The sequence below is a fragment of the Tachyglossus aculeatus genome, chromosome 21, assembly GCF_015852505.1.
Source record: "Tachyglossus aculeatus isolate mTacAcu1 chromosome 21, mTacAcu1.pri, whole genome shotgun sequence".
Taxonomy (NCBI): domain Eukaryota; kingdom Metazoa; phylum Chordata; class Mammalia; order Monotremata; family Tachyglossidae; genus Tachyglossus; species Tachyglossus aculeatus.
In genome coordinates, this window is record NC_052086.1 from 17,239,487 (window position 1) to 17,265,091 (window position 25,605).

Below are 25,605 nucleotides of genomic sequence, written 5' to 3' on the forward strand. Positions count from 1 at the left end.
TGATGCCTGGCTGACAGTCATGTATGAAATGGGTTCAATGTCTGGTTCATTTAGCAACCACACCCCAGATATGGAATGTCTAACATGTTTGTGTTGAATTCCTGTATTCAGCTGAATCTTTTCCCAGCAAATCTTCCTTTTGATTGTTCACAGTCCACAGAACATTGAGCATATTATTAACTTTGTTGGTCACACTACAGTGGACTAATTCATGTATTTGGTAAGAGGTCAAAGTAGTTTCTGAACAGATTCTAAGTAGGAGTACCTGAGTAGGAGTCGTTCCTCTCAAAATCTTATGGGTTAGGGATGCTTAATACTGAACCTCTTTTTATGCCACTGTAAACTTAACTTAAAACCAGCTGCATCCCAGGAACACTAGAACTGGGGCCAGGGCTGACTCGAAACATTTTGGTGCCCAAGGTAGAAGCAAGTGACACAGGAAGCAGTAGAACCACAAAGCAAAAAGTCAGAAAGAGAAAAAAACATGCCCCAGTTTTAGGCAGTTGCCTAGTCTGTCCATATTTTAGTCATCCCTGTTCAGGGCATTGTAACATCCCATTGCCTGTACCATCCTGTGCTGTCACGTAAACAGAACATTTTGTCACTCAATTTTTGTTCACCTTGCCTACATGCTACTTACTGAAAAGAGTTGCCACCAAAATGGATTAGCTTTTGGATAGTTTATTTGCATAAGACCATCTCACTATTAAATGTATTGAAAAGCTGTCAGAAATTTTCCAAGTTCCAGGTCAATTAGGATTTAATGCACACATAAATACTACTGCATGAGTTTACAATATTAAAGGCCAGCTCCTGTCTTCAAAGAACAGGTTCTGATCATCTAGCTTCTGCAAAGGAGAAAGCAGCATGGCTTAGTGGAAAGTGCATGGGTATGGGAATCAGAGGACCTGGGTTCTAATCCTGCTCCACCACTTGTCTGCTGTGTGAACTTGGGCAAATTAATTTCTCTGCACCTCAGTTACCTCATCTGTAACATGGGGATTAAGGCCGTGATTCTCAAGTGGAACATGGGCTGTGCCCAACCTGAATATCTAGTATAATAATAATAATAATTTTGGTATTTGTTAAGCGCTTACTATATGCAAAGCACTGTCCTAAGCGCTGGGGAGGATACAAGGTGATCAGGCTGTCCTATGTGGGGCTCACAATCTTAATCTCCATTTTACAGATGAGGTAACAGGCTCAGAGAAGTTAAGTGACTTGCCCAAAGTCACACAGCTGACAATTGGCGGAGCTGGGATTTGAACCCATGACCTCTGACTCCCAAGCCCGGGCTCTTTCCACTGAGCCACAGTGTTTCTCTAGTATCTACCCCAATGCTTAGTTCAGTGCTTGGCACATAGTAAGTGCTTAACAAAGACCATTAAAAAAGGAACATATTTGACTCAGTTTGCTCCTGTGTTGAGCACTGACCTACTTGTCTGCCCATTTATTTGCTTTTTATATATTTGGTTGTCATGTCAATTCTCTCACTCTTGGTTATATGTTTGCCCATTTATATTTGTCTTCCTCATTAGATGGTTAGCTTCTTGAGAGCAGGGATTACATCTGTTACTTCTTTTGTACATCCCCCAAGTATCCAATATAGTTCTCTGTACATGGTCAGTGCTTAGTAAATGATGTTAATGTGGCTATTGTTGTCCTTCAGAAAAAGGACTCTGAACCCTTCCCGTTTTGGGGGCTCATATGATCAATGTGATATTTATTGAGCACTTACTATGTACAGAGAGCATTGTACTAAGTGCTCGGGAGAGTAAACTGTAATAACAGAGTTGGTAGGCATGTTCCCTGTCCACAGCAAGCTTACAGTCTAGAGGGCTTACAGCAGGCCTTAATATGTTCTGGTGCTGGACTTCTAGACTGTGAGCCCGCTGTTGGGTAAGGACTGTCTCTATGTGTTGCCGACTTGTACTTCCCAAGCGCTTAGTACAGTGCTCTGCACACAGTAAGTGCTCAGTAAATACGATTGATTAATTGATTGATTGCTGAAGGGAATATACGTTCTTAGTGGTGGGACTCTTCAGGCCAGAGAACCTGAGGCTTCCCTGCCTTCCCCTTTTTAAATGTGTTTATTAATCAATCAATCATATTTATTGAGTGCTTACTGTGTGCAGAGCACTGTACTGAGTGCTTGGAAAGTACAATGGCTTTACAGTCTTATGTGCAAGTTCTGGGGTAGATACAAGTTCCTTTGGACACAGCCCCAGTCCCACATAGGGCTCAAGTCTAAGTAGGAGGGTCACACAGTAGAGACGTGGTGGAGTGGGATTAGAACCCATGACCTGGGACTCCCAGGCACTGCTTCTGACCCCATTCCCTCTCATCTCATGAAATCTCTCACTCCATCCCTTCTCCCCTCCTTAACTTCCATCTTCAACTGCTCATTCTCCACTGGTTCCTTCCCCTCTGCCTTCAAACATGCCCATGTCTCTCCCATCCTAAAAAAACACTCTCGACCCCACCTCACCTTCTAGTTATCACCCTATATCCCTCCTACCATTCCTTTCCAAACTCCTTGAACGAGTTGTCTACACGCGCTGCCTCGAATTCCTCAACACCAACTCTCTCCTCGACCCCCTCCAGTCTGGCTTCCGTCCCCTTCATTCCACGGAAACTGCCCTCTCAAAGGTCACCAATGACCTCCTGCTTGCCAAATCCAGCGGCTCCTACTCTATCCTAATCCTCCTTGACCTCTCAGCTGCCTTCGTCACTGTGGCCCACCCCCTTCTCAACATGTTATCCAACCTTGGCTTCACAGACTCCGTCCTCTCCTGGTTCTCCTCTTATCTCTCCGGTCGTTCATTCTCAGTCTCTTTTGCAGGCTCCTCCTCCCCCTCCCATCCCCTTACTGTGGGGGTTTCCCAAGGTTCAGTTCTTGGTCCCCTTCTGTTCACAATCTACACGCACTCCCTTGGTGACCTCATTCACTCCCACGGCTTCAACTATCATCTCTACGCTGATGACACCCAAATCTACATCTCTGCCCCTGCTCTCTCCCCCTCTCTCCAGGCTCGCATCTCCTCCTGCCTTCAGGACATCTCCATCTGGATGTCTGCCCGCCACCTAAAACTCAACATGTCCAAGACTGAACTCCTTGTCTTCCCTCCCAAACCCTGCCCTCTCCCTGACTTTCCCATCACTGTTGACGGCACTACCATCCTTCCCGTCTCACAAGCCCGCAACTTTGGTGTCATCCTCGATTCCGCTCTCTCGTTCACCCTTCACATCCAAGCCGTCACCAAAACCTGCCGGTCTCAGCTCCGCAACATTGTCAAGATCCGCCCTTTCCTCTCCATCCATACCGCTACCCTGCTCATTCAAGCTCTCATCCTATCCCGTCTGGACTACTGTATCAGCCTTCTCTCTGATCTCCCATCCTCGTGTCTGTCCCCACTTCAATCCATACTTCATGCTGCTGCCCGGATTGTCTTTGTCCAGAAATGCTCTGGGCATGTTACTCCCCTCCTCAAAAATCGCTACCAATCAATCTGCGCATCAGGCAGAAACTCCTCACCCTGGGCTTCAAGGCTGTCCATCACCTCGCCCCCTCCTACCTCACCTCCCTTCTCTCCTTTTACAGCCCAGCCCGCACCCTCCGCTCCTCTGCCGCTAATCTCCTCACCGTGCCTCATTCCTGCCTGTCCCGCCATCGACCCCCGGCCCACGTCATCCCCCTGGCCGGGAATGTCCTCCCTCTGCCCATCCACCAAACTAGCTCTCTTCCTCCCTTCAAGGCCCTACTGAGAGCTCACCTCCTACAGGAGGACTTCCCAGACTGAGCCCCCTCCTTCCTCTCCCCCTCATCCCCTCTCCCTCCCCCCTCCGTCTTACCTCCTTCCCTTCCCCACAGCACCTGTATATATGTATATATGTTTGTACATATTTATTACTCTATTTATTTTACCTGTACATATCTATTCTATTTATTTTATTTTGTTAATATGTTTGGTTTTGTTCTCTGTCTCCCCCTTCTAGACTGTGAGCCCACTTTTGGGTAGGGACCGTCTCTAGATGTTGCCAACTTGTCCTTCCCAAGCACTTAGTACAGTGCTCTGCACACAGTAAGCGCTCAATAAATACGATTGATTGATTGTGCAGAGCACTGTTCTAAGCGCTTGGGAAGGACAAGTTGGCAACATATAGAGACCGTCCCTACCCAACAACAGGCTCACAGTCTAGAAGAGTATTATTATTATTACTCTCTCTGTGCCTCAGTTCCCTCATCTGTAAAATGAGGGTTAAGACTGTGAGCCCCCCGTGGGGCAACCTGATCATCTTCATCATCATCATCATCATCGTCATCATCAATTGTATTTATTGACCATTGCCAAGATCCGCCCTTTCCTCTCCATCCCAACCGCTACCCTGCTCATTCAAGCTCTCATCCTATCCCGTCTGGACTACTGCATCAGCCTTCTCTCTGATCTCCCATCCTCGTGTCTCTCTCCACTTCAATCCATACTTCATGCTGCTGCCCGGATTATCTTTGTCCAGAAACGCTCTGGGCATATCACTCCCCTCCTCAAAAATCTCCAGTGGCTACCAATCAATCTGCGCATCAGGCAGAAACTCCTCACCCTGGGCTTCAAGGCTGTCCATCCATCCCCTCGCCCCCTCCTACCTCACCTCCCTTCTCTCCTTCTACTGCCCAGCCCGCACCCTCCGCTCCTCCACCACTAATCTCCTCACTGTACCTCGCTCTCGCCTGTCCCGCCATCGACCCCCGGCCCACGTCCTCCCCCGGGCCTGGAATGCCCTCCCTCTGCCCATCCGCCAAGCTAGCTCTCTTCCTCCCTTCAAGGCCCTGCTGAGAGCTCACCTCCTCCAGGAGGCCTTCCCAGACTGAGCCCCTTCCTTCCTCTCCCCCTCGTCCCCCTCTCCAGCCCCCCATCTTACCTCCTTCCCTTCCCCACAGCACCTGCATATATGTATATATGTTTGTACATATTTAGTACTCTATTTAATTTGTACATATCTATTCTATTTATTTTATTTTGTTAGTATGTTTGGTTCTGTTCTCTGTCTCCCCCTTTTAGACTGTGAGCCCACTGTTGGGTAGGGACTGTCTCTATCTGTTGCCAGTTTGTACTTCCCAAGCGCTTAGTACAGTGCTCTGCACATAGTAAGCGCTCAATAAATACGATTGATGATGATGATGATGATGGGAAGGCCTCCTGGAGGAGGTGAGCTCTCAGTAGGGCCTTGAAGGGCCTTAGAATAGATATGTACAAGTAAAATAAATAAATAAATAGAGTAATAAATATGTACAAACATATATACAAATGCCAATTATTATTATTATTATTATTCAGTCCTGCTAGTTGACTGTCTCTATATGTTGCCAACTTGTACTTCCCAAGCGCTTAGTACAGTGCTCTGTACACAGTAAGCGCTCAATAAATATGATTGATTGATTGACATACATATTTATTACTCTATTTATTTATTTATTTATTTTACTTGTACATTTCTATCCTATTTATTTTATTTTGTTGGTATGTTTGGTTCTGTTCTCTGTCTCCCCCTTTTAGACTGTGAGCCCACTGTTGGGTAGGGACCGTCCCTATGTGTTGCCAATTTGTACTTCCCAAGCGCTTAGTCCAGTGCTCTGCACATAGTAAGCGCTCAATAAATACGATTGATGATGATGATGATGGGAAGGCCTCCTGGAGGAGGTGAGCTCTCAGTAGGGCCTTGAAGGGCCTTAGAAAGGATATGTACAAGTAAAATAAATAAATAAATAAATAGAGTAATAAATATGTACAAACATATATACAAATGCCTATTATTATTATTATTATGTCCTGCTAGTTGACTGTCTCTATATGTTGCCAACTTGTACTTCCCAAGCGCTTAGTACAGTGCTCTGTACACAGTAAGCGCTCAATAAATACGATTGATTGATTGACATACACATTTATTACTCTATTTATTTATTTTACTTGTACATTTCTATCCTATTTATTTTATTTTGTTGGTATGTTTGGTTCTGTTCTCTGTCTCCCCCTTTTAGACTGTGAGCCCACTGTTGGGTAGGGACCGTCCCTATGTGTTGCCAATTTGTACTTCCCAAGCGCTTAGTCCAGTGCTCTGCACATAGTAAGCGCTCAATAAATACGATTGATGATGATGATGATGGGAAGGCCTCCTGGAGGAGGTGAGCTCTCAGTAGGGCCTTGAAGGGCCTTAGAAAGGATATGTACAAGTAAAATAAATAAATAAATAAATAGAGTAATAAATATGTACAAACATATATACAAATGCCTATTATTATTATTATTATGTCCTGCTAGTTGACTGTCTCTATATGTTGCCAACTTGTACTTCCCAAGCGCTTAGTACAGTGCTCTGTACACAGTAAGCGCTCAATAAATACGATTGATTGATTGACATACACATTTATTACTCTATTTATTTATTTTACTTGTACATTTCTATCCTATTTATTTTATTTTGTTGGTATGTTTGGTTCTGTTCTCTGTCTCCCCCTTTTAGACTGTGAGCCCACTGTTGGGTAGGGACCGTCCCTATGTGTTGCCAATTTGTACTTCCCAAGCGCTTAGTCCAGTGCTCTGCACATAGTAAGCGCTCAATAAATACGATTGATGATGATGATGATGGGAAGGCCTCCTGGAGGAGGTGAGCTCTCAGTAGGGCCTTGAAGGGCCTTAGAAAGGATATGTACAAGTAAAATAAATAAATAAATAAATAGAGTAATAAATATGTACAAACATATATACAAATGCCTATTATTATTATTATTATGTCCTGCTAGTTGACTGTCTCTATATGTTGCCAACTTGTACTTCCCAAGCGCTTAGTACAGTGCTCTGTACACAGTAAGCGCTCAATAAATACGATTGATTGATTGACATACACATTTATTACTCTATTTATTTATTTTACTTGTACATTTCTATCCTATTTATTTTATTTTGTTGGTATGTTTGGTTCTGTTCTCTGTCTCCCCCTTTTAGACTGTGAGCCCACTGTTGGGTAGGGACTGTCTCTATGTGTTGCCAATTTGTACTTCCCAAGCGCTTAGTCCAGTGCTCTGCACATAGTAAGCGCTCAATAAATACGATTGATTGATTGATTGATTGATTGATTGATTGACTGATCAGCGCCTGGGTCCGCAGGTCGGTTTCCTCAGGCCCCGCGGTGAGGCCCGGGCGCGAGCCGGGGAGCGAGGCTCCTGATTGGCTGAGCCGGGAGGGGGCGGGGCTTGTCGCCAGTGGGCGGGGCGCGCGCGCGCTCGGGAGAGGCCGGGCGGAGCTAACGGGCCTCGGGGGCGGGGGGGCGCGCGCGGGGGCGGCCCCCGGCCAGGTGCGGAGTGGTCCCGCCCTAGGGGCCGTGCGCAAAAGCGGCGGCCTGTCAATCAGCGCCTGAGGCGAGGGCAGCCACCTGGGCCGCCCTGAGGGGACCAGGCGCGACGAGGGAGGCCGGGCCATGGCGAGGCTGGCGGCGGGTAAGGCACGCGCTCGGACCCCTCCTCGCTCACCCCTTATTCACTCGTATTTATTGAGCGCTTACTATGTGCAGAGCACTGTACTAAACACTCCCACGGCCGCCGCTTCCTGCCTCTCCCCGCCCGGCTCCATTGTCCATTGTGCCCGGGCCCCAAGCTGCCCCGCGCCCACCGCTGCCCACCGCGGGGCGTCATGGGAATCATCATCATCATCATATTTATTTTATTTTGTTAGTATGTTTGGTTTGGTTCCCTGTCCCCCCCCCCTTTTAGACTGTGAGCCCACTGTTGGGTAGGGACTGTCTCCATATGTTGCCAGCTTGTACTTCCCAAGCGCTTAGTCCAGTGCTCTGCACGCAGTAAGCGCTCAATAAATACGATTGGTGATGATGGGTAGGGACTGTCTCTGTATGTTGCCAGCTTGTACTTCCCAAGCGCTTAGTCCAGTGCTCTGCACACAGTAAGTGCTCAGTAAATACGATTGATGATGATGGGTAGGGACTGTCTCTGTATGTTGCCGATTTGTACTTCCCAAGCGCTTAGTCCAGTGCTCTGCACATAGTAAGCGCTCAATAAATACGATTGATGATGATGATGATGATGATAATGATGGCATTTGTTAATTATAATAATAATAGTGATGGTATTTGTGAAGTGTTTACTAGGTGCAAAGCACTGTTCCAAGCGCAAGGCGATCACGGGGAATCAATCCTATTAACTTATCAACTTCTCCGCGCCTCAGTTACCTCATCTGTAGAAAGGGGATTATTAAGACTGTGAGCCCCCCGGGACAACTTGATCGTAATCATAATAACGATGGCATTTATTGAGCGCTTACTGTGTGCAGAGCACTGGACTAAGCGCTTGGGAAGGCCAAGTTGGCAACATAGAGAGACGGTCCCTGCCCAACAGTGGGTTCACAGGCTAAAAGGGGGAGACAGAGGACAAAACCGAACATACTAACAAAATAAAATAAATAGAATAGATATGTACAAGTAACATAAATAAATGTTGAAGCGGCGTGGCGCAGTGGAAAGAGCACAGGCTTTGGAGTCAGAGGGCATGGGTTCAAATCCCGGCTCCGCCAATTGTCGGCTGTGTGACTTTGGGCAAGTCACTTCACTTCTCTGGGCCTCAGTCACCTAATCTTTAAAATGGGGATTGAGATTGTGAGCCCCCGTGGGACAACCTGACCACCTTGTAACCTCCCCAGTGCTTAGAACAGTGCTTTGCACATAGTAAGTGCTTAATAAATGTCATCGTTATTATTATTATTATCAGGTTGTCCCGGGGGGCTTACTGTCTTAATAAACCCCTTTCTACAGATGAGGTAACTGAGGTGCATTGCTTACTATGTGCAAAGCACTGTTCTAAGCTCCGGGAAGGTTACAGGTTGTCCCACGGAGGGCTCACAGTCTTAATCCCCATTTTACAGATGAGGTAACTGAGGCCCAGAGAAGTTAAGTTACTTGCCCAAAGTCACACAGCTAAGTGTCGGAGCTGGGATTTGAACCCACGACCTCTGACTCCAAAGCCCGGGCTCTTTCCACTGAGCCACGCTACAGGGTGATCAGGTTGTCCCGGGGGGCTCACAGTCTTAATAATCCCCTTTCTACAGATGAGGTAACTGAGGCACAGAGAAGTTAATAATGATAATGGCATTTATTAATCGCTTACTATGTGCAAAACACTGTTCTAAGCGCTGGGAAGGTTACAGGTTGTCCCACGGGAAGCTCACAGTCTTAATCCCCGTTTTACAGATGAGGTAACTGAGGCCCAGAGAAGTTAAGTGACTTGCCCAAAGTCACACAGCTGACAAGTGACGGAGCCGGGATTTGAACCCACGACCTGTGACTCCAAAGCCCGGGCTCTTTTCACTGAGCCATGCTGTTTCTCTTAGTACAGTACCTGGCACATAGTAAGCGCTTAACGAATACCAGGATTTTCATTATTATTATTGCCCGCTCCCTGCCTCCGGCCGTCCCCTCCCCCCAATTTTCTGGCTTTGTGTCCGGCCCTGGAGGAGGGAACTTCCAGGACCTGTCATTTCCGCGCTGCGGGGAATTGGAATTGTGTGCCTCCGGTCTGGCTCCGGCTGGGAAGGGAAGGAAGGAAGGACGGGAAAAGCAGGCTGCTCCGACCCCGCTCCCTCTCTCTCCCTTTCCTCCCCAATTCCTACCTCTGCCTCCGAGAATATGCCGCGAGATCTTGGACAAATCACTTCACTTCTCTGGGCCTCAGTTCCCTCATCTGCAAAATAATCGTGATGATGTTTGCTAAACGCTTACTCTGTGCCAAGCACTGTTCTGAGCGCTGGGGTGGATACAAGGTAATCAGGTTGTCCCACGTGAGGCTCACAGCCTTAACCCCCCTTTTACAGATGAGGGAACTGAGGGACCGTCCCTATTTGTTGCCCACTTGTACTTCCCAAGCGCTTAGTACAGTGCCCTGCACACAGGGCATGAAGCGTTGAATGAATGAATGAACAGAGAAGTGAAGTGACTTTCATTCATTCAGTCATTTATTGAGCACTTACTGTGTGCAGAGCACTGGACTAAGCTCTTGGAAAGTACAATTCGACAACATATTGAGACTATCGTTACCCAACAACGGGCTCACAGTCTAGAAGGGGGACTTGACCAAGGTCACACAGCAGACAAACGGCAGAGGCGGGATTAGAACTCACACCCTTGGACTCCCAAGCCCGTGCTCTTGCTACTAGGCCGTGCTGCTTCTCAATAGGGGTCCCATGTGGGACCTCGACTGTGTCCATCCTGATTAGCTTCTATCTACCTCAGCAATTACTATAGTGCCTGGCACATAGTAAGCGCTTAACAAATACCATTAAAAAAAACAACAACAAAAGACCTTCCCCTTAATTGTCATCTTGCTGGTTGTGGCCTCGCCTTTCCCACGCCTTTTGCAGTTCCCCAAATCCAAATTTTGAGCAGAGAACACGACTAGGGATCCGTCTTGGTTTGAGGAACGGCCCGCAGGGAAACATAAGAGTTATTCGCCTATCCGAGGAGCTTTGGAGGGCTGGAGACAAGCTCGTGAAACTTTTCTGCTTTTCTGGGAGACAGCGGGGAGGTGGGAGGGTATTTTTATGAGCGTTTTGCAGATGGAGAAACCGAGGCATAATGATTAAGTAAAATTGTTTCCCGTTAGAGAACCTCAGTAAGAGAGCTGGCAATAGAGCCCAGAACTTCCGCTATTTGTTCAGACTTTGCTTCCAGTCTTGATTCCTTCCTGTGACAGTATCATTGCCAAGTTAGGGAATTGAGGCCTAGGTCATCCGGCCATTTGAATGCCCAGCTGGCTTCAATAATAATAATAATAATAATGGCATTTGTTAAGCGCTTACTGTGTACAAAGCACTGTTCTAAGCGCTGGGGGGGGGGATACAAGGTGATCAGGTTGTCCCACGTGGGGCTCACAGTTTTAATCCCCATTTTACAGATGAGGTAACTGAGGCTCAGAGAAGTTAAGTGACTTGCCCAAAGTCACACAGCTGACAGTTGGCAGAGCCGGGATTTGAACCCATGACCTCTGACTCCAAAGCCCGTGCTCTTTCCACTGAGCCACGCTGCACCCAAACGGTAGTTGTCTTATGATTTGGGGCACCCTCCCCTTGGGGATGTGGGGGGCCAGCACATATCGAATAATAGTCACACGGGTCTCTGTCCTGGAGCTGGGACTATCCAGTATCTTTATAAATGACAGAAACAAAGGAATTAAGTGGGTGCTCACCAAATTGGATGTGGTGGCTAATGTTTTGGAAGGTAAGAATAGAGTTCAACGTGTAGGGGGGCGGCACTTATCGAATAATAGTCACACGATCTCTGTCCTGGAGCCTGGACTATCCAGTATCTTTATAAATGACAGAAACAAAGGAATTAAGTGGGTGCTCACCAAATTGGATGTGGTGGCTAATGTTTTGGAAAGTAGGAATAGAGTTCAACGTGACCGTGGTAAATTCAGTAAGTGCAAGTGCCCTGTAATAATAATAATAATAATAATAATAATGATGATGGCATTTGTTAAGCGCTTACTACGTGCAAAGCACTGTTCTAAGCGCTGGGGGGGGATACAAGGTGATCAGGTTGTCCCACTGGGGGCTCACAGTCTTAATCCCCATTTTACAGATGAGGTAACTGAGGCTCCGAGAAGTTAAGTGACTTAAGGATCAAAAAACACTCTCAAGTACCTGAATAGGAAGGAGAAAAGCAGCAGAAAGCCAAGGTTTCGCAGTTGACTGTAAACTGAATGAGTCAGCAATGAAGAACATATTCTTGTTAGTTAAAAACCCAGCATCATTCTAGTATGATGCTCCCAGGAGAATGCCATCCTGGGTCTAGGGTGTACTGTCTCTGCTGCATTTGGTCAGACTATTAGTACAGTAGCTTCTCCAGTTTAGGTAATCACCTTCTTTAAAATGTAGGTAATCTGTAGGGGAACCAGCAAAAAGCAACAAAAATTATCGAAGGAATTTAAAACAGGTCCTGTGTGTCAATTGAGATTGTTTACCTTGGAAAATGAAGGCTAATGGATGATTTAACGGTCTTTGGAGGAGCGGTTTCTATGAGGAGGGTGTTGATGAGTTGTTGATTTACATCGCAGTTGGGGAGAGCTTAAATTGGATCCGAATCAGAATCGTCTGTCTGGAGAAGGGAATTAAACCAGGAGGTTGTTTCAGTTCTGTGTTTCTATTGAGAGTGTGGTGATTGTAGAAATATAGACTTGCATGCCCCATTTCCACTTCTCAAGACTCTCTATCACATCTTCTAGGGAAGAAGCGTGGCTTAGTGGAAAGAGCACGGGCTTGGGAGTCAGAGGTCATGGGTTCTAATCCCGACTTTGCCACTTGTCTGCTGTGTGACCTTGGGCAAGTCACTTAACTTCTCTGTGCCTCAGTCCCCTCATCTAGAAAATGGGGATTAAAACTGTGAGCCCCACGTGGGACAACATGATTACCTTATATCTACCCCAGTGCTTGGCACATAGTGCTTAACAAATACCATAATCATTATTATTATTATTATCTGGTAGTAATGCTTTCCCATTTTCTTAGCTCTTCTTGCTTTCCCATTTTCTTAGCTCTTCTTGCTTTCCCGGATTTGGCTTCCACGTATCGGCAGGGGTTGCAATTGAATTCATACGGGCATTTTCTAGGCACCACACGTTGCCTGAAGTGACCTCCTGGCTCTCTCACTGAAATGCAGTCTCCTTTATTGTAGACAATCAATCAGTGGTATTTATTGAGCACTTGCTAGGTGCAGAGCAGCACACTAAACGTTTAAGAGAATACAAATTCTCTTAATTCTGGAATTAGTGGACACTCCCTTGCCTATAAGGAGTTTACAGTCTAGAGCCTGTATTGGGGTATTTGTGAAGCACTTGGTATGTGCCATGTGCCAGAAGATACAAGATAATCAGGTCGGTCACAGCCCCTGGCCCACACGGGGTTCACATTCTAGTTAGGATGGGAAATAGGTATTAAATCCCCATTTTACAGATGAGGAAACTCAGGCCCTGAGAAGTTAAGTGACTTGCTCAGAGTCACAAGTGCAGCAACGTGGCTTAGTGGAATGAATACGGGCTTGGGATTCAGAGGTCGTGGGTTCTAATCCGGCTCTGCCACTTATCAGCTGTGTGACTTTGGGCAAGTCACTTACCTTCTCTGTGCCTCAGTTACTTCACCTGGAAAACGGGGATTGAGGCTGCGAGCCCCATGTGGGACAACCTGATTACCTTGTATCTACCCCAGCGCTTAGAACAGTGCTTGGCACATAGTAAGTGCTTAACAAATACCATCATTATTATTATTATGTGGCAGAGCTGGGATTAGAACCCAGGTTCTCTGACTCCCCAGCCTGTGCTCTTTCCATTAGGGCACATGGCTTCTCTTTCTTTTTTACAAGCCCATTATATTTTTCTTTCTTTCTACTTAGCTTTTTCTTTTGGTTTAGAAGAAAGTGGATACTGCTTGGCCCTATTTTTCCCATTTAATTAATTCAGGTCTTTTTTTCTTCATCATGACAAATTTTTCCTGAGTGTAAGTGTCTGAATCCATTATAAAGGACTGGCAACCAAATTGGTATTTATGACTCTTGGCTTTATTATTGTAGGTGCTTTTCTAGCTTGCTGTGATATCAGATGCCTGGTTTGAATTAGGTGTATTTATTTTTTAACCTCAAAAAATGTTCGAATAAGGTGGGAAGGAGTATTTCTTTGAGTTATAGGAGAACTTCCTTCTGGAAAGGGCCCAGGGAGTACACAACTTTTGTTTACTGTTTGATAAACTTGGGGAAGAGAGATTGCAGCCAACACATATTGGAATGTACATGAGGGAGCCTTCCTAGATAATTGGTAAATCATTACTGCAACCCTAATTAAAGATTATTGTATTTAAAGGCGATCTGTCTCCTCTTTGCCTCCTTCTCCATCTTGATTCCCTGCTCCTTCCATGCCTGTTTCCTAGTGTATCAGTTACAGAGTCTTCAGTCTCCAGAAGGTTGTCTGATTGTTGTACTTTGACAATGCTGAATGGTCACATTTGTTCTATGCTTCTGTTGTTTAAGGGAATGTGAGAGGTGTTAGGGTTTTTTTTTAACCCAAGAGATTGACCTAGGTTTATCAGTTCAAAGTAGTTTCTGTGATACTGAGGCTGCTCACTCTGATTTGGAGTTCCTATCTGTGTGGGAGGACTGGTTAGCAGTAGCTCAATTCACAAAATTGTTTTAAAGTGGAGGAAGGGAAGAGTGTGTCAGTTCAGTCAATCAGTCTTATTTATTGATCATTTACTATGTGCAGAGCACTGTGCTAACCACTTGAGAGATACAGGTGGTAGACACATTCCTTTCCCACAATGAGTTTACAGTCTAGAGGGGATTGGGGGATTTTTAGGTCACTTGAAAATCTCTCCCCTTCCACCTCTTTCTCCCTTTGTTTCTCGTGCTTCTCTTTTTCATTTCCAACACTCTTGCCTTGTCCTCCTCCCACTCCTCCCAACCCACACCTCATCAAGAACACTCAAGCGTGCACAATCAGGAGAAGTACTACTGGGGAAAAGAAGGAGAAAGGTTCCTATCCACGACATGACAAGATCAGAGGTCTCACAGCCTCCCAGAATGCAGGGGTCCTCTCTAGCACCATCCTCTTTCCCCTCCTCATTTCTTTCTGTTCCTTCTTCTCTTCCAGACCGTATAGACACTGTCAGAATAGAGCTGATCTTTGCCAGCCATCGTCCTCTGCTCCAGGTGATAATCAATCAATCAATCGTATTTATTGAGCACTTACTGTGTGCAGAGCACTGTACTAAGCGCTTGGGAAGTACAAGTTGGATAATGTGACTTATAGCTAAGGTCCGTATCACTAACATCCCAAGATTGGCACTTATGGTTGGATGGTGCCCCAAGGCTCGAGGTGATAATAATAATAATAATAATTCTGCTACTAGTTAAGCGCTCACTATGTGCCAAGCACTGTTCTAAGCATTGAGGTAGATCCAAGTTAATCAGGTTGGATGCAGTCCCCATCCCATATGGGGATCACAGTCTCAATCCCCATTTTCCAGAAGAGCTAACAGGCCCAGAGGATAATGACAATAATGATGATATTTGTTAAGCGCTTACATGTGCCAAGCACTGTTATAAGCACTGGTGTAGATACAAGGTAACCAGGTTGTCCCACGTTAGGCTCACAGTCTTTAATCCCCATTTTCCAGATGAGATAACTGAAGCCCAGAGAAGTGAAGTGACTTGCTCAAGGTCACACAACAGACAAGTCGTGGAGCCGGCATGAGAACCCATGACTTTCTAGCTCCCAGGCCCATGCTTTATCCACTATGCCATGCTGTCTCAGGATGAGGGGTTTAGTGGAGCAGGTTAAAACCTTGAATGGGTCCAATCCAACCAGTGGACCCTAACATTAATATTCCCACACTGTTTATCCCCCTGTAGGTGCAGAAATGATATTTCAGAAAGGGTTTCTACAGTTGAGTCGACCTCTTTTCTATGGTCAATAATCCAAGGAGGAAAATATTTAGGGAAGATGACTTCCTCTCTCATGCTTTCTCCTCTCTCCCCTTGCTGATTTACCACATATGCCAAGGTAACCTGACCAGTGCTTTGCACATAGCAAGCGCTTAACAAATGCCATCATTATTACTATTATTTCATAAATCTTTTGTTGTACAGCACTTCGTACAGTACTGCGCACATCGTAAGCGCTCAATACCATCGGTTGATCGATCTGTCACAGGGAGTGGGAAAGTTGGCCGGGATTTTAACAAGCAGATCTTGTTTGTTTCGGCAATTAAGCTCCTCCGAAGTGTTTGGGGATTTTAGGTTTCGTGGGTGTGAGTGATGGGCATATGAATTCTGTCACCGGGGGAAGTGGCAAGGGCCGAGGGAGCCAGTAAAGGGCAGCCTGCAGGTAGTGAGCCAAGTTTGGTAGCATCTTAGGGGGAGATGCCAGCACAACTCCCTCAGCTTGTGCTGTGTAGAATGCTCCTGAGCAATTATGGAATGTCCTAAAGCTGTCCATTGTATCTCATGCATAATAGCGATGAATGAACAATGCTGAGAAGCTGTCAGTGCTCTCAGCCTTGCTGCCAGTTTGGCATTGCACAGAACTGGCCGCTGCCGAGAAGAGAGCAAAGAACTGGAACAAAGCTCGCACACAAGCACATTACAATCAAGTCTTCTCGGAAACAGAGCTTACTTTCTGGGGCTGAGCCAAGTTGGACGAGCCTCATCTCGGCTAGCTTTTTATTTAGGAATTGATATCTGTGTTGGACGGGGCTTATCCTGTCCTTGCGTTAGCTGGATATGTCCCTGGTTCCTCTCCCACCTGTACTCGCTGCTGGTTTCTCATTAATTCTCGGTTCTTTTTGCAGATGAGGAAGCTTGGAAGTGTCGGGGCTGCGGGGACAACGTTGCTCCTGGTCATCGGCTGTACAGAACAGTGAATGAAGCATGGCACAATTCCTGCTTCCGGTAGGTGAATCCGTACCCTCATTCACCCTGACCACAGGGCATGGCCACTGGAGTCCATGCTGAGTTTGATGGCTGGCGGGAGCACCACATTTCCCCCACTCTCTGAAGCATAATCATGAAAGTCAAACTCACCGGACAGACTTGAAATTGAAACTTGAAATCTACTATTAGCAGAAGCACCATGACTTAGTGGATAGAGCACAGGCCTGGAAGCCAGAAGGACCCGGGTTCTAATCCTGGTCCACCACTTGTCTGCTGTGTGACCTTAGGCAAGTCACTTCATTCATTCATTCATTCATTCAGTCGTATTTATTGAGCGCTTACTGTGTACAGAGCACTGTACTAAGCGTTTGGGAAGTACAAGTTGGCAACATATAGGGACGGTCCCTACCCAACAGTGGGCTCACAGTCTACTTTGCCCATGGTTCAATTAAGTGTCTAGACCCCAAGGAAGGAGGCATCAATAAATATTACTACTCTGAATCGTCTCTGCTTACTCTCCTGGAGTTGTGTTATTTGTTATTAGTAATAATAATGGTATTTGTTAAGCGCTCACTACGTACCAAGCACTGCTCTAAGCGCTGAGGGGGGATAGAGGGTAACCAGATTGTCCCCCGTGGGGCCCACAGTCTTCCTCCCCACTTGACAGATGAGGGAACTGAGGCCCAGAAAAGTGAACCGACTGGCCCAAAGTCACTTCTCTGTGCCTCAGTTCCATCATCTGTAAAATAGGGATTGACTGTGAGCCCCATGTGGGACATGGACGGTGTCCAACCTGATTACTTTGTGTCCACCCCGGCACCTAGAACAGTGCCCGGCACATAATAAGCACACGGGCTTCGGAGTCAGAGGTCATGGGTTCAAATACCGGCTCTGCCAATTGTCAGCTGTGTGACTTTGGGCAAGTCACTTGCCTTCTCTGTGCCTCAGTTACCTCATCTGTAAAATGGGGATTAAGACTCTGAGCCACATGTGGGACAACCTGATCACTTTGTATACTCCCCAGCGCTTAGAACAGTGCTTTGCACAAAGTAAGTGCTTAGCAAATGCCATTATTATTATAACAAATACCGTAATTAAAAAAAGGAAAGTTTTCAGCATTTCTGACCGCCATGGTGGCATGAAATGCCATTACAAAGCACCAACCCTGACTGTGAGGTTGAAAATAAATCGATGCTCTTTGTGCCAAAGTTCCTACCTCTCACAGACAACCTCCTTGTCTTTAACAGCCACTCTTAAATATCTCTAGGTTGTGTGATTTGGTTTGCTTAAGGTACCTGCTTTTGTCAGTAAACTCTTGGTGGGATGGAGAGGGAGGGAGGGGTTGGTTGAAAGATGATTTTGCCTTGCCTCTTTCTGCTTCAAAAGCATTGTTTGAGTGTAAGCAATTTCTTGAAGAGAGGGAAATTTCAGTTAAACCAAAACTCCCCTTCCAGCCTAGCATCATATTCATTCAATTGTATTTATTGAGCACTTACTTCATATCCTCCAACCTTCTCAAACACTTCATTTTGAAATAGAGGTGCTTCTAGCTGTGCCTCTTGACAGGTTGATTCCATCTTTACAGTCCATTTTACTTTTATGGAATTAGTTTTATTTCACTATTTATCCGTTCTCCCACTTTTTTCTTTTGTTCAAGTGGAGGATCATGGAATGAGTGCCCAGGGCACCAGAAAGAACCTTTAACTATTCAACAATCAGTTTTTCTGGATACTGACATTTTATTCCCTTCTCCGTCGATTCTTGGGATTCTGTGATTTCCAGGGCCTTTGACCAGGACATGGCAACCTGGAAGAAGCTGCAAAATAAAAAAATTCCTAATAATAACAGCTATGGTATTTGTTAAAATCTTACAGTGTTCCAGGCACTTTACTAAGCGCTGGGGTGGGCACAGTCAAATTGGGTTAGGCACAGTCCCTGTCACATGAGGGGCTCACAGTCTCGATCCCCATTTTACAGATGAGGGAACTGAGGCACATTGAAGTGACTTGCCCAAGGTTACACAGCAGATAAGTGGTGAAGTCAGGATTAGAACCCATGATCTTCCGACTCCCAGCTCTGTGCTGACTCACCTTATCCTGTCAATTGTATTTATTGAGCGCTTACTATGTGCAGAGCACTGTACTGAGCACTTGGGAAGTACAATAGAGTTGTAGTTGTGGCTCAGTGGGAAAGAGCCTGGGCTTTGGAGTCAGAGGTCATGGGTTCAAATCCCGGCTCCGCCAATTAGCTGTGTGACTTTGGGCAAGTCACTTAACTTCTCTGGGCCTCAGTTCCCTCATCTGTAAAATGGGGATGAAGACTGTGAGCCCCACCTGATCATCTCAGCACTTAGAACAGTGCTTTGCACATAGTAAGCGCTTAACAAATACCATCATTATTATTATTATTATTGTAGAAGCGGTCTCTGCCCACAAGGAGTTTACAGTCTATGGGAATGAAATGTAAAGGAAATTTAATGAATTGTTCTCTTCAGATAAAGCATTTTTGCAATTGTATTTGCAAAACGGCCTCTCCCCACAGTGACTCTGGAAACACAAGTTAATCTGAGCCTGAATTGCCCCTGGGCTCAAGGCCTGGGGGGGCATTGGATTATTTTGATCCAAAGGCAGTGGGTAGTCCCAAGGCTGTGTGGCTTGACAACTCTCCTGTAGAAGATCTACCCAGCCAGACCTCCCAGAAGCAAAATTCTTTCTCTTCTGAAATTTGGAGAAAACCCACCAGTGTAGCTGCCATACCTCCTGCCCCCTGGAGTTATACTCTTACCCAGATGGGTTGCAATTACAATAAGGGAAATGGTGTGTTTTTTTTCCCCTTCTTTGTTTTCTGAGTTACAGGGTGGGGCTGGATATTGAAATGAGAAATTGCGGAGTTTTAAACAACAAAAATCCCTCCCCCTTCTCCACCCCCACTGTCTGTAGCCAGATACATCCGTAATCCTGCCTCTGTTAGCCTCCCACCAAATCTCAGAGGTTTTGACCAATAAAAAGCAATTTGCAGCTGGTGGCTGTGAATTATGACACTGCTTCGGAGGTTTGTTTTCAGGCTTCCTGCAGATTAGCTGACTTTTTGGCCTGGCCCATAATTGTTCTCATGCAGTTGGGAACCTCTCCAGGCTTGTTAGCACTGTTGATCTGCCACTGTCTAGTGCTTAACCTTTTTCTCTCCATCTATCTCTCTCCATCCCACACAAGTAGCTTGGTTGGGCCTTCAGCTCCGTCAGTCTTCTTCTTCTTCAGGCACTTGCCCTTTTAATTTGGATGTGGAGCTTTGCTCGTTGCCAGTTTCTTTGTGTTTTCTGGAAAGGGGCTCACTCTAGGTAGGCGTGGCAGGAGAAGCATGAGACTTGCACCTGGGGTTTATAAATTTAGGTGGATGGTAGAAATGACCTTGCTGTCAGGTCAGCAATGAAGCCCTCGCCTTTAGCTCCTTGGCCCAGTCAGAGGGACCTGACGTACCTTTACAAGGACTGGCCAGAACTGAGCTTTTCACTGAGCTCTTCTCCCTCAGCAGGGATGGTAGGGCAGGGTGTCAGCGTTCTGTTTTGTCTCTCTGACCCCACATACCTCTGACTTGGTTACTAACAGGATTATCGGAAGGAAAAATCCACCCCTCTTTTAAGTTCTTGGGAACTGTTCAAGGTCTTGTTTCCCAGGAGCCTGGGTACAAATTCTTTGCTCTTTGTCTTGTTAAAAAAAAAAAAAAATTCTGCCAGTACCCTGTGCTGGAGATGGTTCAGGGCAGATAGACGAGGTTGTGGTCATTTTATCGGGCAACTAGAGTATTTCCTCTAATCATGCGATTCCAGGAAGAAGAGTGAAGAAATAGCAACCATAGCAACAAGACACAGTGTTGTAATGGTTGAATGAGGCCTCTTCTTTATCATGGGATGGGAATGCAACACCTTCTTTTTCCACAGTTGGAGGTGGGACGCTTGGGTTTGAAGATCCAGGTCTGGGCTACCTCTCCTGTGATTTAGCTTGCCCTTTCCTGAAAGAAGAGATCATTTGTTCAGGTCCCGATCATGCATCCTCTCCCAAGCACACTGTACCCACAGGAAGCACTCACCTTCTCACTTTACCTCGTTCTTGCCTATCTTGCTGTCGACTTCTCGTCCACGTCCTGCCTCTGGCGTGAAACTCCCTCCCTCTTCATATCAGACTGGCAATTGCTCTCCCCACTTTCAAAGCCTTATGGAAGGCACACATCCTCCAAGAGGCCATCCCTGACTAAGGAACTCCCTTCTGCGTTGACTTTTTTGCTTTATTCATCCCTAGGCCCACAGCAGTTATGTACATATCTGTGATTTTATTTATTAATATTAATGTCTGTCTCCCCCTCTAGACTGTAAGCTTGTTGTGTGCATGGATTGTGCCTGTTATATTGTTATACTGTACTCTCCCATGCTCTTAGTACAGTGCTCTGGACACAGTATGTGCTCAGTAATTATAATTGAATGAATCAGTGGTCTGGGGTTCTAGTCCTAGCTCTGCCACCCGCCTGCTGTGTGAACTAGGGTAAATCACTTAACTTCTCTGTGCCTCAGTTACCTCAACTGTAAAATGGGGATTCAGTGCTTGTTCTCCCACCTACTTAGACTGTGAGCCCCATGTAGGACAGGGACTGTTTCCAACCCCATTATTTACCCCAGTGCTTAGAACAGTACTCGACATATAATAAGCACTTAAGTGCCATTGTGATTATTATTATTTTCAAACTCCAGGCAGAAATGGAGCCGTATCAGTCACTTTCAGTTAACCAAAATTCTCTTCTCCACAAGTCCTTCAACCACAGTCATGCCAGGACATTTTTGAGCCTGGGGCATATCCTTTCTCATATCTGCCCATTTCCTGCTACTTTTTCATGCCTTCTTCAGAACCGCTGCTGCCAGGAAGGGAAGGGAGTGCTAACCCTGCCAGGGACCTATCTTTGTAAATCCATTTGTAAATTTAAAATTCCCTGGAGTGGGGCTTGGGAAACTTTGAGAGTCCCCATCTAAGCGAGATTCTCTGGTAGCTGTTGGCACCATTGTCACACCTTTTGGTCCAGGCCTAGCTGTGCTTTCATCAGGGTCATCAGAGAAAAGAAGCAGCATGGCTTAGTAGATAGAGCTCTAGTGCTCTGCACACGGTAAGCGCTCAATAAATACGATTGAACAATTGAGTGAGTCAGAAGGACCTGGGTTCTAAGTCCGGCTCCACCGTGTGTGTACTGTGTAACCTTGAGAAGCAGCGTGGCTCAGTGGAAAGAGCACGGGCTTGGGAGTCAGAGGTCATGGGTTCTAGTCCCGGCTCCGCCACTTGTCAGCTGTGTGAATTTGGGCAAGTCACTTAACTTCCCTGTGCCTCAGTTACCTCATCCGTAAACTGGGGATTAAGACTATGAGCTCCATGTGGAACAACGTGATTACCTTGTATCCCTCCAGCCAGCACTTAGAACACCGCTTTGCACATAGTAAGCGCTTAACAAATGCCATCATTCATTATTAACCTTAGGCAAGTCACTGCACTTTTCTGTGCCTCAGTTACCACATCTGTAAAGTGGGGATGAAGACTGTGAGCCCCCCGTGGCACAACCTGATCACCTTGTAACCTCCCCAGATGAAGACTGGGAGCCCCGTGTGGGGCAAGGACTGTGTCTGACCTGATTAACTTGTATCTATCCCAGTTCTTAGAACAGGGCTTGGCACATAGTAAGCTCTTAACAAGTACTATTATTAGTAGTATTAGAGAAGCAGCATGGCACAGTGGAAAGAGCCCGGGCTTTGGAGTCAGAGGTCTTGGGTTCAAATCCCGGCTCCGCCAACTGTCGGCTTTGTGACTTTGGGCAACTCACTTCATTTCTCTGGGCCTCAGTTACCTCATCTGTAAAATGGGGATTAAGACTGTGAGCCCCCCGTGGGACAAGCTGATCACCTTGTAACCTCCCCAGCGCTTAGAACAGTGCTTTGCACATAGTAAGCGCTTAATAAATGCCATTATTATTATTATTAGTATTAGTATTAGAAAAGGTGAGGGCCAGACTCTCGGTATCTGGTCTGTTGTATGTCACGGCAGGGTGACTGTCTGGGGCAGAGCCGAGGATGCTCTATCTGGTCCGTTCCCCTTTGCCAATGAAATAACCCTGGGACTTAATGGGCCTGGGTTTTTTAGGTTCTTTTCTAATGGTATTAAGCACTTCACCATGTGCCAGGCCGCTCACAGTCTGTGAGCCCGTTGTTGGGTAGGGACCATCTCTATATGTTGCCGACTTCCCACACAGTAAGCGCTCAATAAATACGATTGAATGAATGAACAGGCCCTGTACGAAATGCTGGGATAGCTACAAGCTAATCGAGTTGGACACAGTCCATGTCCCACATTGGGCTCACGGTCTTAATCCCCATTTTACGGGTGGGGTGACTGAGGCACGGAGAAGTTAAGTGACTCGCCCCAGGTCACACAGCAGACCGGTGACAGAGCTGGGATTAGAACCCAGGTCCTTCTGACTCCCAGTCCTGTACTCTCTCCACTAGGCCATGCTGCTTCGCCTGTTCGATTAATTGTATGCCAACTGAAGGTCTATGGAGCTGCAGTGTTGTCTAACCTTCTCTGCACCTGTGAGACCTGGGCCCCACCAAGGATTCACAAGTCCAGCTCCTTGAGCAGTTTTATCAGTCCTTTCAGGGCTGTGATCACAAATCCAGCTACTTGAGCAGTTTTATCAGTCCTTTCAGGGCTGTGACTCCTGGAACACAGTCTCCTAGCAAAGCTTCTTTGCTTCTCCCCCTCAGCTCCTTGTGGGCAGGGAATGTCTACCAACTTTAATACTGTGCTCTCTTAAGCACTTAGTACAGTGCTCTGCACATAGTAGGCATTCGATAAATACTCTTGTTTAATTGATTTGCTTATCTAAACCTAGCTACACTGGCTGGGACACGGGAGGAGATTGAGTGAGAGCAGGGTACTCAGCTGCTGTGTGGGGAGCTGAAACTGGGAACCCTAAAGCGAAGAGGGCAGAGGAAACGTTTTAAGGACTTGGTAAAACAAAGCTTCGGAAAATGTTGCATCCCAGTTGACACCGGGGAATCCATTTCCAAGGGTAGCATACTGTTATCAAGAAAGGAGTGGCTTTTATTCACTCATTCATTTACTCGTATTTATTCATTCTTTCATTCAGTCGTATTTATTGAGCGCTTACTGTGTGCAGAGCACTGTACTAAGCGCTTGGGAAGTACAAGTTGGCAAGATATAGAGACGGTCCCTACCCAACAATGAGCTCACAGTCCAGAAGGAATAATAATGATGGTATTTGTTAAGCGCTATGTGCTGTGAGCCCCTTTTAGACTGTGAGCCCACTGTTGGGTAGGGACTGTCTCTATATGTTGCCAACTTGTACTTCCCAAGCGCTTAGTACAGTGCTCTGCACACAGTAAGCGCTCAATAAATACGATTGATTGGTTGCTGGGCATGTCACTCCCCTCCTCAAAAATCTCCAGTGGTTGCCTGTCAACCTACGAATCAAGCAAAAACTCCTCACTCTCGGCTTCAAGGCTGTCCATCACCTCGCCCCCTCCTCCCTCACCTCCCTTCTCTCCTTCTCCAGCCCAGCCCGCACCCTCCGCTCCTCCGCCGCTAACCTCCTCACCGTACATCATTCTCGCCTGTCCCGCCATCGACCCCTGGCCCACGTCCTCCCCTTGGCCTGGAATGCCCTCCCTCCACACATCCACCAAACTAGCTCTCTTCCTCCCTTCAGAGCCCTACTGAGAGCTCACCTCCTCCAGGAGGCCTTCCCAGACTGAGCCCCCTTTTTCCTGTCCTTCTCCCCATCCCCTTTCTCTACCTCCTTCCCCTCCCCACAGCACTTGTATATATTTGTGCAGATTTATTACTCTATTTATTTTACTTATACATATTTACTATTCTATTTATTTTGTTAATGACGTGCATATAGCCATAATTCTATTTGTTCTGACGATTTTGACACCTGTCTGCATGTTTTTGTTTTGTTGTCTGTCTCCCCCTTCTAGACTGTGAGCCCGTTGTTGGGTAGGGACTGTCTCTATATGTTGCTGACTTGTACTTTCCAAACGCTTAGTACAGTGCTCTGCACACAGTAAGCACTCAATAAATACGATTGAGTGAATAAATACGATTGAATGAATGCCGAGCACTGCTCTAAGCGCTGGGGTAGATACAAGGTGATCAGGTTGTCCCATGTGGGGCTCACAGTCTTAATCCCCATTTTACAGATGAGGTAACTGAGGCACAGAGAAGTTAAGTGACTTGCCCAAAGTCACACAGCTGACAAGTGGCAGAGTCGGGATTAGAACCCATGACCTCTGACTCCTATTGACTTCTATTGAGCAAAAGCTTCATATGGAATGGAAAACTAGGAAAAAAAGAGAAAACAGTGCCGGGTACTACAAACATTAAACATTAAACATATCATCATCATCAATCGTATTTATTGAGCGCTTACTGTGTGCAGAGCACTGTACTAAGCGCTTAACATATGGCAACAAGGGGCAGCCTTTCTGCATGCCTCGTGTGCCCAGGACCAGAAGTCCCACACTGACCTTTCAACCACCCACATACTTATAGGGGAATTTTATCATCATCAGTGATACCTTCTTTGATTCATTATACAGAAAGCAATCCTTGCCTTCAGTGGACTTACATTGTAATGGAGGTAAAACCAACTTTAGAAGCAGTGTGGCCTAATGGATAGAGCACAGGACTGGGAGTCAGAGGGACCTGGGTTCTAATCCTGGCTCCTGCATGTGTCTACTCTGTAACCTTGGGTAAGTCACTTAGCTTCTCCGTGCCTCAGTTACCTCATCTGTATAATGGGGATTAAAACTGAATCCCCATGTAGGGCAGGGATTCTGTCCCACCTGATTTGCTTGTATCCACCCCAGTGCTTAGTGCAGTGCCTGGCACAAATACCACAATTATTATTAATCAATCAATCATATTTATTGAGCGCTTACTGTGTACAGAGCACTGTACTAAGCGCTTGGGAAGTACAAGCTGGCAACATATAGAGACAGTCCCTACCCAACAGCGGGCTCACAGTCTAGAAGGGGGAGACAGAGAACAGAACCAAGCATACTAACAAAATAAAATAGAATAG

General features: G+C 46.2%; 1 protein-coding gene across 1 annotated transcript in view; it reads left to right on the top strand.

Annotated features, from left to right (window-relative positions):
• The first annotated feature begins 7,380 nt into the window (after positions 1 to 7,380).
• The window catches only part of LIMK2 (LIM domain kinase 2), a 67,456-nt gene continuing 49,231 nt past the window's right edge, over positions 7,381 to 25,605 (top strand). Inside the window, exons 1-2 of the mRNA XM_038762333.1 lie at positions 7,381 to 7,489; positions 16,389 to 16,488. Of these exons, the coding sequence (XP_038618261.1) occupies positions 7,471 to 7,489; positions 16,389 to 16,488 (119 nt within the window). The 5' untranslated portion in view covers positions 7,381 to 7,470. The remainder of the gene's footprint in view (positions 7,490 to 16,388; positions 16,489 to 25,605) is intronic.